This window comes from Numida meleagris, chromosome 19 (genome assembly GCF_002078875.1).
Source record: "Numida meleagris isolate 19003 breed g44 Domestic line chromosome 19, NumMel1.0, whole genome shotgun sequence".
Classification (NCBI taxonomy): Eukaryota; Metazoa; Chordata; class Aves; order Galliformes; family Numididae; genus Numida; species Numida meleagris.
In genome coordinates this window covers 9053092-9070134 of record NC_034427.1, presented here as the reverse complement: position 1 = coordinate 9070134, position 17043 = coordinate 9053092, and the positions used below count along the sequence as shown (strand labels likewise).

The following is a 17043-nucleotide window of genomic DNA, read 5'->3' as shown; positions in this document are numbered from 1 at the left end:
CACTAGGATCATTTAGCGCAACCATCAACCCATCCCCACCATGCCCACTAACCGTATCCCTCAGGGCCACATCTGCCCTTCTCCCCCAGCACCGAGCTCAGAGCCCTGCAGGCATCACCATGGGCTTGTGCAGAGCGGGGCAGCTCACGGGTTCCTGTGCTTGCAGTGGGAGCACGGAGGTTGGCGGCATAGCAGCCCCACTCATCGCCACCCCAGATGACACCCAGGGGCTCCCAGAATCTGTAGGTGACAAGGCAAGGGCCGAGGACAAGTCAGGTTGTACAGAAAAGGGATGGATTATCTTTCTGAGGTGGCATCAGTGATATCATCTAGAAGCGCTTCTGTTTCGTATCTTCTCAATTCCAAGTTTTCTCTCATCTGTTTTTCATTTCTTCGCTTTGATTTTATTTTTTTTCTTTTTCTCTCATCTAAATGCCCTTCTGAAAGCGGAGCCTCCATTCCTCACTGGAGCATTATGTCATTTCTCACTCAAAATCGTGACCAGCAGCAGGAGGCTGTGCCAGTACCGGGGGATTACGGCTCCGCGTGGGAACAAGCTGCAGCACAACTCAACCGAGGACAATTGACCGAAACCAACACAATTTCTTGCTGCAGCGCAAAGACTTAAAAAGCAATAGCAATTTCCGATCCCTTCTCTTTCTCTCAGCTGCCTGCATTTAATGCCTGTGGTGGGAATTCGAGCCCTGCATGAGCCCTAATTCTTCTTTTGGAGGTGGGAAATGGCCCCTTCTCCCTCTCCCGAGGATGATGAAGCTTTGTCTCCAGGACTTCATGGAGGCAACTAGAGGAATCATAGACTCATTAAGGTTGGAAAAGACTACTGAGATCATCTAGTCCAACCACCAACAAATCACCACCCATGCCCACTAAACCACGTCACTCAGTGCCACAAAGGAAGGCGATGTCCTGATGTCACACCCAGAGTGGGGACCAGTAGGAGCAAGCCAAAAGGCCCCAGCTCTGCATAGGCAGGGTGCTATGGGGTTACCCAGCATCTTTACGTTTATTAAGGCATCCCAGGAGGAAGTTCATCTGCTTTGGTTGCAGGGTTGGGCTGCCTTCCCCACCCAATGCGTGGCCACCTGGGGGGGCTGGGGAGGGACGGAGCCCCATGTGACCCTGGGGAACCTCGGAAGGGATGCTTGGGTAGGAATAATGCTAGCAGAGGGTAGTTCTGTAGGCGACTTGTTAACCCTATTTATTTCCCTGCTTCCAGCCTTCAGGACACAGCTGGTACGGTCTGCAACAAACCAGCCAGCCACTCGAGCAGGCGCTCAGGTTTTCTTTAGGGGTGAACTTACTCCAAGAGCAGGCGAGCTGCCAGCAGCCGGGCTCTGCCCGAGCTCGCAGCATCTCCTGCCTGTGCGGCTGAGCGGCGCTGCGAGATGCAGACCTGCAAGCGGAGAGTGCCGCTCAGCGCTGTGGGGCTGCAGCACAGGGCAGCAGGAGCTCCCTCAGCACGGAGCAGCCCCCTCCTGCATCCCCCACCCCCAGCCTGAGCGAAGAGGAGCTGAGCCTCCTCCTGTCTTGAGGCGATTTAGATTCCACAGGTGCTCTGTTGCCTTTCCTACTGATGTAACGTTCATAGCAGTCGCGTTGTACCCAGCGAGGCGATTTGTGCCTGGGGTGTACAGCGTGTGTCGCTTGGTGAGGTTTTCCCACCCAGGAGCCTGGGGCCAGTGGGTGGCAACCGTGCTGAAGCGGTGGGTGCCTGTGCCACCCCTCTGTCCTCAGCTCTTCCCGGGCTGCCCCAGGGGTCCTGCAACACCTCTGCACCCCACCTGCTGCTGGCACACCCGCTCCTGCCCTGGGAAGGTGGATCAGGATTGCAGCCCCCAGCTTTCCTTCCCAAATCAGCCACTAGTCTCACTCCCCAGCCGCCACCTGCCAGATCTATCCCCTCCCCTGCAAATTCCTCGAGTCGTGCGATGCCTCCTGGGAGCCAGCAGCACCTTCCAGGTAGAGCTGATTGCTTCCCCAGATGCCTCCCATTTTCTCCTCATGTGACTGGGGCTTGCTTAGCAAACAGCTCCCCTCCACACACAATGCCAACCACACACAGTCAGTTCTGATTTGGACCAACTCTTGAGTTTTCTGATAAAGAAGGGGGCATAGGCACAAGATGCAGCTAAGAAGAAATAGATTTGAGCCACGAAACTTGGCTCTTGAACCTTGTGGGCAATAAGTCATCAGGTTTAAGATTGGAAAAAGAAGGTGATGCAAATGATCTTGTATTACAAATCTCTGTCAGTTTTCTAAAAGGAAAGGAAGAAAGGAAGAAAGGAAGAAAGGAAGAAAGGAAGAAAGGAAGAAAGGAAGAAAGGAAGAAAGAAACGGCCTTCGTGCTGCACTGAAGGCTTCTGATTTTGGTGTCAGGGCACTGATGGGCCTGAATTGCCCCAAGTGGCCTCACCTGGGGCCCCTACCTGCTTCTCCAGGAGCCCATTATGCTGCTGAAGGAAGGCTCTGCTTCTACAATTGTCTCTTGGATGGTGCTCGAGCTTGTGTTGCTGCTCTATTTTGTGGATGGACATCAGACCCATGCTCCAGGTAATTCACCTCCTGGGTGGGCTCTGGTATGTGTGTTATAGCTCATTTTAGGTTCTGTTTGGCTTGTTCTGTGCTTTCCTCGCAAGGTGTGGGCAGATCAAAGCTTGTAAGTTTGGAGGGGGCAGAGAAACCTTTAAGCGGGGTCATCATCCCTTCCTTCCCACAAGGAAGGGGCTTCTGGGAGCATTGCACTCACACTGCTCATGGCACTGAGCCCTGCTCTGCTGTGCAGGTGAGCAGTGGAGGTGAGGATCCTCCATAGCTATGAGAGCTGGAAGGCGCATACCCACCCCACAGCCTCACAGGGAGGTAGGGGATAGGGCTTCAACACGTTCACGTAGTTCTTGTAGCTCTCAGTGTACAGCTTTTGGTCTCCAGGTGCTTCACCACAAGCCTTGATTCTGTTAAGTGCTTATCTTTATTATTTATCCATTGAAGGTGGACCCCTATCTGCAGTGATTGCTGGTGTCCTTGTGACTTACAAAACACCTCAGCTGTTGCCAGTGGATGATGTTGTCTCTTACAGTAGGGAAAGCACAATACGTGTAGCAATGACATGGGACAAATAGCACAAGGTTTCTGCAGTGAAGGAAGGACCAGTCTCTTGTTTTTTTCCTCATGAAGTTTATTTTACTGATCACTCTTAAATAAATATATACCTGACATTTAACAAGAATCAGTAGTTAAAAATAATTTCTAACACAAAATCCCACAGTTAACCACAACATTTTTAAGGTGTGTTATTGAACAGCACTTCTTTTAAGACACGGCTTTTTCTTTTGGTTTAAATGTAACTTCTGCTAACAGCTCAAGAAAGAAGGAAACTGGGGTCGGGGTGGAGCTGACATCCCTCAAACAAAAACAAAGCTGTGACACGTGTGCACACTTGGACATGAAAATGGTTAATTTCTCTTTCCAAAGACTCATCTTGCATCCTCTATGTTGCTGGTATGTCACCAAGTGAATGTTAGCCCTGCTGTGTGAAGCTGAACCGTCCCTTAATCTGAAAGCTGGTCTCCAGCTTCACCGTGCTGTACAGCAGATGGCAATAAAGGACCGCTGTGTAGCAGAAGCAAACCTTCGAAAAAGAAGTTTTCTGTCCTCACCGCGTTGGGGTGCAATTAAAAATGAGAACGTAGAAACACAGCTTTGTGAAGTTTGGGGATGCAGAGATGGAAAATGCTGGACAAACTGCGAATGATAATGATAAACATACATTATATACAAACTAAAGAGAACACTTGTGCATTTGTTAGCCACCCCCTGAAGTCTGCAAAGTTTCCCCTGCAAAGCCATGGGAGGGAAGGGAGCTGCAAGCCCCACGGAGCACTCTTCAAGAAGTTCTGCATTCCAGCATCTTCCGGAAACTTTTCCGAAAGCTGTCATCCAGGAAAGCATACAAGAAAGGATTCAAGCATGAATTGGCATAGCTTAGACTGGTGATGAAGTAGGAGATACCAATGACTATGGAAGTCTGGGGCAAGTCAGTGGTCAAAGCCACGATGGTGGCCAGGTGGAAGGGGGTCCAGCAGAAGAGACACACGGCCAGGACAATGAAGACCATGACGGTGACTTTCCTCTTGGCTTTGTCCAGAGCTCTGGCATTAGAGTTCAAGTGCATGTTCCTCAGCTTGTAGAGCATCATGGTGTAGAGGATGCAGATAGTGGACACTGGAATGGCAAAGCCAAGGATGAGGGTATAGATCCTGCTGGCTTTGAACCAAAACCTTTCAGGCTTGGGGAAATTTAGACCACAACTCTTGATCTTCAGGTCATCTACGTATACATTGGCAAAGATGATGAAAGGGAGAACTATGATGGTGACTAGGATCCAGATGCACAAGCTGACAATCCTGGCTGCTCGGTATGTACGATGTGGCATCCTCTTGGACCTTACTGTGGCCAATACTACCAGGTACCTGTCTATGCTCATCACTGTTAAGAAATAAATGCTGGAGAAGATGTTGTAGTGGTCGATGGACAAGATGACCTTGCAGAGGACTCCTCCAAAGGGCCAGTAGTGGAGGAGGTGTTCAGCAATATTAATGGGCAAGACAAGTGTGAACAAGTCATCAGCTATGGCAAGGTTCAAGATGAACATGTTTGTCACAGTCTTCATCTTGGGAGCCTTGAGGATCACGTAGATGACAGCTGTGTTGCCTGTGAGCCCAACAGCACAGATCATAGAGTAGATCACAGGGAGGACAACATAGAAATCAGCTGATAGCTCCTGGAAGGTGAAGTTGAATGTCATGTTGCTGTCCAGGTAGGAGCTGTTGGCTGCGTTGCTGCAGGTGCTGTTCAAACTGTCCCACAGGGAGCTGTTCCCCATGCCTGCTGGTCACAGGCTGCCCTCTGATGTCCAAGGCTTCATGAACGAAGGAAATGAGAACTGTATCCCTCTGTGCAAGTGGAACAGCTCTCAGAGCATCCTGGTGAGCCGCAGGTTTTCTCTGCTGGAGAGGTCCCGTGGCTCCAGTTCAGCCGTCTGCAGTGAGAGTCCTCAGGGCCGGCAGCAACAAGGTAGGCAGAGGAAGCTTTGTGCCTGGGCAGCTTTCCTCCTCCCTTGGAGGACGTGGGGGATGGCTGTCTCACTTGCACAGCGCTTGCTTTTTCATATCAGAGCAGGAGCATTGCTGTATTTAATTAGTGCCTTTCTTTAGACTGGGGACTTCAAGCTCGTTTCAGCAGCTGAGATTGCACATACATTAACATTTATGACACAGCTATTCTCCTCTCCCAGGGTGCTCTAGCAAAAGAAAGAAGGGGGAAAAATAAAGTTAAAACAATATTTCCAAAACTAAGTTAAAGGGGCTTAACCCACATTTAAAGCAACTTTTTTTCTTAACTGAGGTAAGTTATGATCTTACTCACTATGAAGAGCATCCGCTTGTGGCAGCACACAAAAGTTGGCACAGACAGACAAACCCATGAATCCCAAGTTGAGGGTCATCCAGCCAAAAAAGGGAGACAGCACCATGAAAGCAGATCGGCTTTAAAGTCAAAGAAAGAATCACCCCTCCTGCTTACAGCTTTCTGGCTGCTACATCCACTGCTATCGCCTGACCCATGCTTCCAAAAATTCCTCTGCAGGGAAGGGAACAAAAAACTTGACCCCCTGCACAGATGAAAGATTTGGCAACTGGTCCCCGGGCTCTGCTACGAGAAGTGCTTTGTTCTGCTTGCAGTTTGTCGCGCAGCCATGCAGTGAGCAGGAACAGCATGGGGACAGAGGGCTGCAGTGCCCCTTACCTGGTGTGCAGCTCTGCTGCTCCTCCGGCACTGCTGCTCCGCGTAGCTCAGCCTTGGCTCGCCGATCCCAGCTGGAGGAGGGTCCCTGGGATGCTGACGTTACCCATCTTTGCGATCATAGCAACATGGTGGCTGTGTGTGCATGGCACAGCTGAGCAATTAGCACTCCTTCCCACTGGGGGTGGGGGGCTGGGGAGAAAAGTTCTGTCTGTGCTGGGCTATTTAAATGGGAAATCAGGCAGATGCTGGTGAGCAGCTGGTGCAGCAGGGCTGCTCTCTTCAGGAATGAGGTGCACAGGCAGCACCCAGGGCTGTCAGGCTGTGGCTGTTTGAGCAGGGGATGTGTGAAGTGGCGGAAGGGGGGAGCTGGAATATCCCAGTAGGGAGCACTGGCTGTTTTTAACAAGGGAAGATGCACAGATGTGTGGAGGGGGAGGGAGTGGGAGGAGGGCACACAACATTACAGAGCTGGTAATGAACAAATAAACAGCCAAACCTTGCCAGAGCGCTGCTGCTTCCAGCTGAGCTCCTGGTCCAGCTTTTGGAAATGCAGGGATGTGCGTGGGGAGGTGCAGGAGCGGTGCGAAGAAACGCATCCCAGGTTAAATAATGAAGACAGCAACACCATACGATTGCTTCTATTTTCATGTGAATGTAGGAAGGAAACCAAAGGTCATCCTCATTCTCCTTTAGTCTTTTAAATGCAGCACCCGGCTGGAGGCTGCCTGACCTTTGATTTAATAGCAGGAGAGAGGCATCCATCCATCAGCGCTCTGGTGTGTAGCACCAAGTGGGTGAACATGCTGGAAGGAGCCATGCAGTTAAGAGCTGTGTTTGATTTTGCTCCTTTTCTGGGAATGTTTGTCCTTTTCTGGCAAGATTCCTGTGCACTGGTAACGGGGTGGGAATCAAACACTTCAAAGTAACTCCTTGAAGGCCATGGGTAGAACTGACTTTTCAGCAGATACTCATTTGTTTTCTGGCCTGGAGCACGACTCCTGATGGTATTTTCTGTATCTCTACCAAAATCTGAACGGTTACTAGGCCTCAGAAAAGTGAAACAAAGTGAAGATTGCCTGAGGAACATCGGTGGGAATTATAAGAATGTTATTTTGTCAGAAAATAAACCCCTCCAAAGCTACCCTCTTGCTTTTTGTGGGGGGGAAAGTGGCACGGTTTGTGAGTTGTCATAGGGAAAGCTGGCTTTGATAGGTCTGCAGTGGAAAGGCACTAGTTTAGGAATCACTGTTCTCTTTGTCAAGGAGAATACACCAAACAATAAATAAAAAAAAGATTGGGGAGATTGAAATGCTAAATCTACTGTTCACAGAGAGAGATTCTCTGGAGGGAAAAAATATGATTTCTTAGGGGAGGAATATGAGGTTGGCAGAAACTTGCCCAGATCTGAACTTAGCACGTGTGAGCAGGTCTGGATGGGATGCACAGCACTACTGCAGGTGTGACTGATCTGCAGGTGAGACTGTCACCTTGGAAACATCACCTGCTGGCTGTGAGGCTGCTTGGAGGGGTCCTGGGGTAAATTTGGGTACAGGCATCCACTGGAGGAGCAGAGCTTCTCATGAGTCTGGTCCTCCTCCCTGCACTCTGCCATTGTGATGCACTGTGTGCTTCTCAGAGAGCATCTCCTGTTGCCTCGCTGGTGTAATGGCAGGTTTTATTTCCAACCCTTTGAGAAACGTTCTCTGGATGGAGACGAGAGGGAGCCTCATCACTGCTGGGAGATGGAGGGAAGCGAAGGAGCTGACACAGTTCTGGCAGCATCAGTGGTTCTTCTTACTGGGTGGCACTTTGTTTCCACATTAATTCCCAGAAAAGAGGCTGGCAGGCTGAACCAACCTTTCTAAGCAAAATCTGTACTGGGGATCTTGTGTGTGCGTTACCTGGCTGTTGTCTTTAGAGCTGCTGCTTTCAGAGTGGGTGGTGTGGGTGTCCCTCGCACACAGTGCATCCCAGGGAGGGAAAAAGCTGATGGACTTTCCTCCTTTATTGCAAATTGTGCTGTAAAGTGATGCAGAGAGCTGTGAGGACAAGGGGTATTATCGCCTGTTGCTGCTGAAAGGTGGAAGGATCATGAAGGATCTATTCCCCAGCTCAAAAGTTGTAACAGTGTTTGCACTGAAGGCTACAATGGGAAGATTTCCTATTTTCCAGCACAGCGAACACCTGATGTTCTTCCTTTCACTCCCCAAACTGTTGCTCTGGAATTGGCTTTCACGTTGCTTCGGCTGTGTGCCTGGGTGCTGCTGTCTGTGGGGTGGGCTCCCAGGGGAAGGGTGCGGGGGCTGTATGCACGGCGTTAGCTCCTACTGCGGGTAGTTATTACTCGCAGTGAGCACAGCATCCTGCGTGCCTTGCTTGGGATGTGTTTGATTAAAGCTTTGTCGGAGATGAGAGGGCAACTAAGAATCTCATCTCGTTGTCTAGCGTGGGGAGGGGTCTTTTGTTTCTTTAATATCCCCATGACGAATGCGCTGACCGTGCTTTCTCTGAGGTCTGTTCTTAAACAGATTTGCAGTAAAATTCACTGACTAGTGGAGAGTGATTGGAAACAGATCCAAATTCACATGTGAAATTGTATTGCTGCAGCAGTACTTTAACTTGCAAAGAGAAGATCTTTCCTTGTGTGGGCTTTGGATTCAACCAGAGCTGTGCGTATAGGGGGAGTGCCTGCAGGGGAAGCTGTGAAGGGGCTTTATCCATTGTATTTTCTCTTGCTGAGCATTTCTTCCCCCTGATTATAAACATGCAGTGGCATGAAGCCCTGAGAATCTAGAACTGGTTAACTCACTGTTTCAAAGGCCACAAATGGCATTTTCCCTCTGAGCCATTTGGAGCCATTCTTGTGCGAGCAGCCCCATCACCAGCACAGTGCAAGAGGGACAAAATTTCTATCCCTGGCAAATCTGTGTGATGGCGATGGGCTTTGCATCTTGAAACTCATGTTCACACCATACAGCTTGAGTCAGCTGTGCAAACAGAAAGGCAGGCAGTATTTTAGGGAGGGGGAAATCCCCTGTGTTACAAAATCGATGCTGCTTTATTGCTTCCACAAAGCAAATGCGTTGCTGACTGCAGGCATAGGCCATCCGTCACGTTGGGGCTATGGAGAACGGTGGTGCCTGTCTGCAGCAGCACCCACAGCTCTGGGCACAGGAAGGGCTGAAGCCTCCTTTGCTTTTGGAGAACACAAGAAATCATCCATGGGATTGCTCCCCTACTGACAGCAGTGTGAGTGATGCTGTCCAAGCCTCCTGCAGCCCCCCTGCAAGGAACCTGGGGGGATGATGAGGTGGAACTTTTGTTGCACGCTCAACATGTGCCGGGGGTTTCTGAGGCCACTACAGAAGTGTTGTGGCTGGGTCCAGCCTGGTAAAACAGCTCTGCTTCTCTCCTCCAAGGGATTAGCAGGGAGAGGATCCTGTTTCGTTGGGCTCCTGCTGCTTTCAAAGAGTCAAGTTCATCTCAAGGACATGGATGTGCAATCAATACTTTGCTCACCAAAACAAAATGTTCTCTGCTGACTGCCTTGCGGACACTGGTTATTAGGGTGATTTATTTGAATGAGTTGTTCATACTTTTCAAAAGATGGTGCAGCACTGCGGGTTGACATTCAGCACTGGTTTTGTCAAGCAGTCTGTAAGTGGTGGTTGGCAAGAAAAGGCAGTGCTGTGTTATTTACTGTGGGGCAGCATTGGCTGTGTTGTAGCCCCTGCCTTGGAGCTGCTTTTGAGCTGCATAGATTCCTGCCTGGGTGGGATCTCATGGGGCTTGACCATTTCCCCCAGTAATGTCCTGCTCCACGAGCTGGTGGGTGTCAGGGTGAGCTGGAAAGGAGAAACTTGAGCTTATTGTCACCCCTGTCCTGCTCTTAGTCATGAGTCAGGACATCCACAACAGCTTCCCAAGCCTTCCAGGCTGGCTTAGGGGAAGGATAGCATCCCTGGGAGCCAGGTGAGGGTGCTGATTTTACTGGGTAGGGGATGCAGCAGAGCTCTCTGTTGGGAAATGAGAAAACTTCGTAAAAAAGTTGCCTCTGAATGGCAATACCAATTGTGATGGATTCAGCAGCCGCTGGCGCATCCAGTCTGCTGCAAGCTGAGGGGAAGCAAAGCTATAATGGAGGTGCTTAAAAAAAAATAATAGTAATGAGTCCTCTAAGTGGCCTGTTCCTCTCAGGTGAGGGATGCATCAATAACTGCCCCGTTGCTATCTGTGCAGGGGAGCAATTAAGATAAATGCTGTGTGACTTACTCCTCAAGAGTGGCTCTGATGGGGATAAAGCAGCAAGCGCCGGGCACGGGCAGCACCGCGGACAGCTCCGTCGCCCCGCGAGTTGCTCTCCCGGCTCCGTCAGCGCCATCTGATTAGTTAATTAACTCCGGCGGTGTACCCGGGCCTTGCAAGCAAGGACTCGTGGCTGGTCTTGCTGCAATTTATATGAGGATTTAAAGGGTGCGCACAGAATGCTAGAGAGCTGCTTTAAACCCCTCAGTGTTTAGCTCTTGGTCTGGTTTTAGCCTTATTCCAGAGAGAAATCAAAATGATTCATCTCAGGATGCTTCTATTCTCCGGCATTTTCCACTGCTTTTCTCCGGGGCTGGAAGTTGTACTTGGATTTTCTGCCCTGCACTGGCTGAGTCTGCCCAGAAAGAGCCCATCTGGGGGGAGGAGGGCTTCTAGAAGGGGACACCCACTCTTCTCCATGTCACTCATCTCTGTGGGGTCTGGGGGCTCAGAGGTGCTGGGGAGCAGCCAGGACTTCCCTTGTCACAATGCTGTTGCCATGAGCAGGTGGTAAGGACTTCCCAGTGGGGAAAATGCATCTTCTGTTTTTCTCTAAGCCTTTCGGGAGTAGAGAGAAGATGGTGCTCAACCTGGGATGCCAGAGCCCCACTGGCTCCAGTGCAGCACTGGGACTCTGATGTCACTGAGTGCACTGCTGGTGGCTGCAGCCCTAGGAAAGAGCAGGGAGCATCACCTGCAAGTGAGTGGTCTTCTGGGCTTCGAGCTTTTGCTGTTCCCTGTCTCAGGTTTCTTTCATCTGCACACTGAGTTGTGGTTTGGGTGTAATCTGACTTCAGGTCCTGTGCCCATGAGAAAACAAACAAACAAACAAACATGCTGTGTGGCAGTGCTGCAGCACCACAGAATGCAGTTAGTTCCTTGCATTTCTAGTCGTCTTGGGGTGCTGTTCACACTCAAACTTGTCCATGAGCACTGAAATGTGAGTAGGGTTGTGTATGTTTTCCTTGCTGGTTACTAAGGCACCTGTGCATGGCAGAGCTATTGGGGGACTCTCCAGCACAGTTGTGTGATTGCAGGGGTACAAGGGGGGAATACTCCAAAAGGACTGGTATAAAAGGTAATTAAGAGGAGGTTATCTGTCCTGATAGGTGGAAAAGCAGCAGGTGTGAGTCAGCAGGCAGAGATCTGCTGCTCTCCTCACTCCTCACCCACAATGGGGTGTGCAGGACACACGTGCTGTGCAGTTCTGCTTTGTCGGTTGCTATTAAGCAGGCAATTGGTTCCCAACAAGCCTTGGTGTCCTGTGCTGCTTTCAAGTGATAAGAATTTACTTCTTGAGTTTTTTATTACAGAAGTGTTGCTTCTGAAAGTTTCTGACGTTGCTGCACTCACTTTGAAATCTGCCTCGTGACTGCAAACAGCATTGCAGCGGCGTTAACACATCCACAGAAAAGCAGCACAGAGGCCTTTGGGGATGCTTGGCTGTGTGCAATATATTTCAATATCTCTAAGCAACAGCTAAATGTGTCACTTTGTCTGCTTAAGTAGCAGAGCTCATCTGGCCTAAAAGCCCAATCATCAGAGGGTTATGGAGTGCAAATTGCTGCCGAATGAATTTGTTGCTTTGTTCACTCCAGTTCCCCCTCCCTGCTTGTGTTGTGACAGTAAAATGACTCATCTCCATGTTAATATCATGTTTTAGAAAAAAATATTTTAATACTAAGTGCAATGCTCATTGTTTAGATTAAATAGGAAAAAAAAAGGCATGAGATCTGTCTTCCAGCACGATGTATTCCAGGGTGGCTGCACAGAGCTGCACCTTTCTGCATATACTCTTCAGACCAACCAGGAAAGCAGATTATGAGGTTTATGATATTGTCAATTATTCTAGGGGGGAGGGAAGAGGAAAAACAATAGGCTGGATTTGAGTGTAGCCCAACTTGATTCTATGGACTACAACCACTTATCATGGCTCGTTTTTGCTACTGGTGCCAGCCTGATCTATTTAAATAGGTCATTGTAACTCATGGAGGCAAGTACTGTTAATGAAAATTCAGTTTGTGAGAGCCTGCCCCTTGTTGAAAGATTTGGCGTGTTGGAGCAAATGGAAGTTGCGTAACAGAGGGTGAACTTCAGTAGGAAATGGTGTGTCATGGAATGCAGAGCAAAAAAAAAGTGATGAGGCATTGTTGCAAATCAAGGTTTCCAGCTGGTGAAGCTGTCTCATCTGCACCCTGCTGGCATGGATGGAACAGGCGGATTTGGCTCCAAGTGAGGGTGAGGATGGATTTAGTACGTGTGGCAGAAAGACCCAAAAGAGCAGTGAATATCACTCAGGAGGACATGACTCTTCTCCATTGAAAATTTTGGATCCCAAAACCCCACACAGCCCCACAGCAAATCCTCCAGAATCAAATTCCCTAGGGAAATAAAGCTTGTGTGTGTGAACAGCAGCTCCCCATCAGAAATCCTACTGATGTGATTTTATGCGAACAGTCACACCACAGGGAAAGTGTTTCAGATTCTTGTGGAGGAGAAGCAATTGGGAGGTAATAGCCTTAAGCGGTGCCAGGGGAGGCTCAGGTTGGATATTAGGAACAATTTCTTCTCCAAAGAGCAGTGATGCAGTGGCACAGGCTGCCCAGGGAGGTGTGGGGTCACCGTCCCTGGAGGTGTTCCAGAGCTGTGGAGATGTGGCACTGAGGGACGTGGGCAGTGGGCACGGTGGGGTGGGCTGGGATTGGACTTGGGGATCTTGGAGGTCGTTTCCAAACTTAACGATTCTATGGTTCTAAGCAGAAAACAAAGCAATGCACAAGTATAAATATTATAAAACAAAACCCACCAAACCTCTCTTTTTCATTGAGAACCATCTCCAAGCACAGAGCTCCTTGGGCCCTGCCTCCTGCCAGCTATGTCATTTCAGACCAGAGCTGCCCGAACAGAAGGTATTCTGGGGTGGAAGGCTGCGTTAGGACTGGATTGGCCATTCCATGTAATGCCAGCGATCCTCAGTAACATCAGGGTTGTTTTATTGACACAGAGCACACGCGGGCTCTGAAATCTGCCTCCTCCTGCTTCTCAATTTCACTTGAAGGCGGCCAAAAATGACTCCCTTGTAGATGGCCCATTTCCACAGGCTGCTGCAAACACTCACCGAGGCTCTTTGCCAGGAAGCTGATTTCTTATTATAAGAATTGCTTTCTTCTCGTAAATGCTAAGTGATATGTTTCTCTGCCTCCGATGTCAGGAGTTACAGGAGCACATGCTGTACAGAAACATCCCCAAGTGCATCAATAACCTTTTTGTGTTGCTTAGTGAGTACTAGATAACTGCCGAGCAGTTTTGTGTCTCTGCAGGTTACTTAGCAATCAATTACACGTCTGTCCTCCAGCACATCCTAATTTACCAGGAGGGTATGATGAGCTTCTTGGTCTGCAATCAGGTGCTGGCAGTGCCCGCTCCCCAGCGGGTCTATGGGCTTTGCAGTGCGCATCACCTGGCATTTGTCAGTAGCTGGGTTCAGCAGAAGTGGAGGCCACTGGCATTTGTTTCTTCTGTTTGTTTTTCTTCTTTCTTTCTTTTCTTCTCTCTCTTTTTTTTCCTTTTTTCCCTCTTCCTTTTTCTCACCATGCCCACCAACCCATCTCCCTCAGTGCCACATCTCCATGTTTCTTGAAGCCCTCCAGGGAAGGTGACCCCACACCCCCCCAGGGCAGCCTGTGCCAATGCAACACCGTTCTTTCAGAGAAGAAATGTTTCCTAATATCCAGCCTGAACCAACTGTGGCACAGAACTGCTTTTCCCTTCCTTGCTACCCTGGAGCACCTGAATAATAGAGATTTCATAGTGTTGTTTGTACTGAAATCTGTAGAGGAGATTTTGGGCTTGATTCCAGTGTGAAAACGACCTCAATTTTGACTGTTCTATAGAGGAAGATAATATTTGGTAGGATGAAAGCCAGGTAAGTGTCAGATCCTATTCAGGTGGCTGCAGGGAGGAAAGCACAATTGCAGCGTGTGAAATGAATAGTTAAAGTAAAAGCAAGAAAAGTGACCCAAATGGGGACCCAGCACCAACTGAGCTGGCATCATGGCCGGTAACGGAGCTCTGCTACCGTGCGGAGCTTCACTGATGTGCTATGCTTTCTGGTTGTTGCTGAGTTGTGTTTGCACAGCCCATTCTTCAAAAAACATTTGGCTTTTCAAACTCCCTTGAGTATCCAAGTGGGGCCAGGGGATGTCAGCATGGGTGGATAAGTGGACGCGTGTTGGCTTTTGGGTGCTTTGCTCAACTTGCTGCTTCCTCAGGCTCCAGCCGTCTCCTTGCTCTGAAGTAATCCCATGCACACTGCTTTTGGGGAGGCAGAATAGCTAAACATGGGATAGGAAATAACCTGTGCTGGGGGAACACAGCACAAAGACAGTACTTGGATGGGCACCTGTCCCACAGAGTCCCATGAGTTGCTCACGGTCTATGGCCAGGCAGGTTTCTCACTGCAGCTGTGTGAGGCACATTTCCCCTTTCATGTCCCTTTCTTGGAAGGAAAGCCAGGACATCTTCCTGCTGGATTTCACGAGCAGGAAATCAATCGCTGAGAGGTTCCTGCTGGGAGATTTGTGTCTCATGAAATTCATGCCGGGGGCAGAGGCAGGCTGGAAGCAGGAGACGACAGCTCCGTCTTCCTCCCCTCTGCTGCTTTAATTGTTTGTAATGACTTAATAAGCAGCGCTAAACAGGGAAGCTGATCCTTCCCTGCAGCAAACACAGGCATGAGGCATTTTATCAGCTTTCCTCTGTTTGGAATCTTTGCTGTAATTTCTTCTCTGCGGGCTCAGCCTCTGGAAACTGATAGAAAAACTGCTATTGAATTCACGGTGTCAAGGCTGCAATTGCTGAGCCAGAACCAAATCCACGCAATAATCTTGGAGGGTAATATTATGGAGAAATGGCATAATTTACAGCCACACAAGGCCCTTTGCATATCAGAGAGAGGAAGAGCAATTAAATACAAAAACCAATGTTTGCAGAAGAATGAATGGAAATAGATGGGCAATTAGGCTGGAAATGAGGAGGAAACTTGTGCCCATCAGCAAGCGCAGACATGGAGAGGAGATGGATGGAGATGCGCTGCACATCCAGCAGCTCGATGGAGTAGCGCCCCAGACTTGGACTTGCTGCTGTTGTGAAACTACTTAGGTCATGCTGATGTGTTTCTCTTTTTGAGGGGAGGTTGTCTGGAGTTCATTGCTTCTGTTGGAACTGGGGAGTGTTTCCCCAGTCTGCCTGCAGACCTCCTGATTCTCCCACTGCGTCTTTGCCTACGGCATCTTCAGAGGTTCTCCCTTTGCACACTGGAAGATCTTTGCTGCCTCTTGCTGTTGTGCAGCTCGGGGGGAAGGAAACCTCTTCCCCTCTCCATTTTCCTGCTACAAAGAATACTGCTCCTCTCTGAAGTAGCGGGAAGAAAAATTTTCTTTAAAGCTGACTGAGTCAAGCTGACTTCTCTTATCCTTTGGAACAAAATAATGAAGTTATTTATGTTAAAAATAACTTTAGATTTTTGAAGAGGTCTTCCGAGAAAATATTTACCTTGGAGACTGAAGTGGGTATAGGAAGAAACTCTTTGCTTAGAACCACTCAGAGCAGCAGTTTTTTTTCCCAAAGAATAGATGCAATTACATTTTCAGGATTTCAAAAGAATATATATTAAATGTAGTGTACCAAACAAGCTCCAGGTGATCTTCCTTTGCTGTCAATAACTGAATTACAGCACAGGGCTGCTGCCAGCAATGTGGGACAAAATGTTGCCTTCGGACCACTAGGGGTTTTGACAGAAGCCTTTGCAGCACAGGTAGCTCCTATCCTCATCTATTCATTGGCTTCAGCTCTTCCTGCAGTTCTCCAAACCACTTTTGATTCTGCTGCTTGAAAATGATATTTCTTGGAAGCATGTGTTCCTGGGGTCGTGGTGGGATGGGAAGTGGCCGTGGGGCAGGGACCCCCAGAGTACAGCTCCTGCCCTGTGTTGGGGCTGGCTCCCATCTTGTCCCCTGCGTCCCTGCCTCTGGGTTTTGTCGCAGCCTTGTGGGGCTGTGTGGGACTCGATGTGACATTGTGACATGCACCTCGGCATCAACAAGGTGACACTTTAATGCTGCTGCTGTCGGCTTGTCAGGCAGTGCCCACACACACTGTCTGAAGGCAGCTGGGGAGGAAAAGGCAGAGGAAAGCGGGGATGGAGTACTGCATGGCACTGTCAGTAACTGCCAAGGAGCAAGGACAGAAGGGACCCTGCCATGGCCAGGCAGAAGGGACAGCTCTCTGGGGAGCATGGGGCACATTGGTAACGTACTAATAATTACCTTTGCACAAGGAATGAAAAAGCATCAGTTTGCATGGCTGAAACAATCAGATCTGACGATTCTTGCTGTGCGTTACAGGAGCTCTGCTGATCTCACCTTGCTCTGAAATATTATCTCTGCAGCTTAGCCAGGAACAATATTAAAGTCCTGAACCTGCTAATAAAAGTCACGCATAATCCAGGAGCAAAGCTTTGCAATGTGTGTTTATTGCAGACGGGGAGGCCTAAAGCTCTCATAAGGCTTCTCTTCCTTCGTGGAGATGGGCTGAACAGCCTGATGCATTAAAAACTGCTTGGCTCCAACCATGACCCGGACAACCCATGCAAAGCATTTTATTCTGTGTGCTGTTGCCGGTGCTGTCCTGAGAGGTGACAACCAGACCAGCTGATGTAAACCTGTTAAAATCCCTTCTGCCATCTCAGAGACAAAGTCCGGGCCAAAGAGATGCCCAAGGGATTTGCACCTAGCCAATGTGTCAGAACTAATTGGATTCTCTTCCATTTATCGTGGCAAGTCCCAGCTCCTTCAAACTGGGAACTGTTTTGTTCCAAGCTTCAGAGGTACCCATGTCATATCCAAAAAAAGAAAA

The 17043-nt window shown here is 49.2% G+C and overlaps 2 protein-coding genes across 3 annotated transcripts; one reads left to right on the top strand and one right to left on the bottom strand.

The window, feature by feature from the left end:
* Positions 210–3462, top strand: LOC110408425. 2 transcript variants are annotated; one of them, XM_021417082.1, is made up of 2 exons: positions 210–2571; positions 3379–3462. In XM_021417082.1, the coding sequence occupies exon 1, from the start codon at positions 931–933 to the stop codon at positions 2026–2028; it is 1098 nt and encodes a 365-aa protein (XP_021272757.1). In that variant the 5' UTR covers positions 210–930; the 3' UTR covers positions 2029–2571; positions 3379–3462. The 2 variants fall into 2 exon arrangements, with proteins under 2 accessions (XP_021272757.1, XP_021272756.1); XM_021417081.1 differs by lacking the exon at positions 3379–3462 and adding an exon at positions 3010–3174.
* On the bottom strand, positions 3302–8295 carry NPBWR2 (neuropeptides B and W receptor 2). Its single transcript, XM_021417083.1, has 2 exons — positions 5824–8295; positions 3302–5320 (listed from the first exon to the last, which is right to left on the bottom strand). Exon 2 carries the CDS (start codon positions 4901–4903, stop codon positions 3905–3907), a length of 999 nt encoding a protein of 332 aa, XP_021272758.1. The 5' UTR covers positions 4904–5320; positions 5824–8295; the 3' UTR covers positions 3302–3904.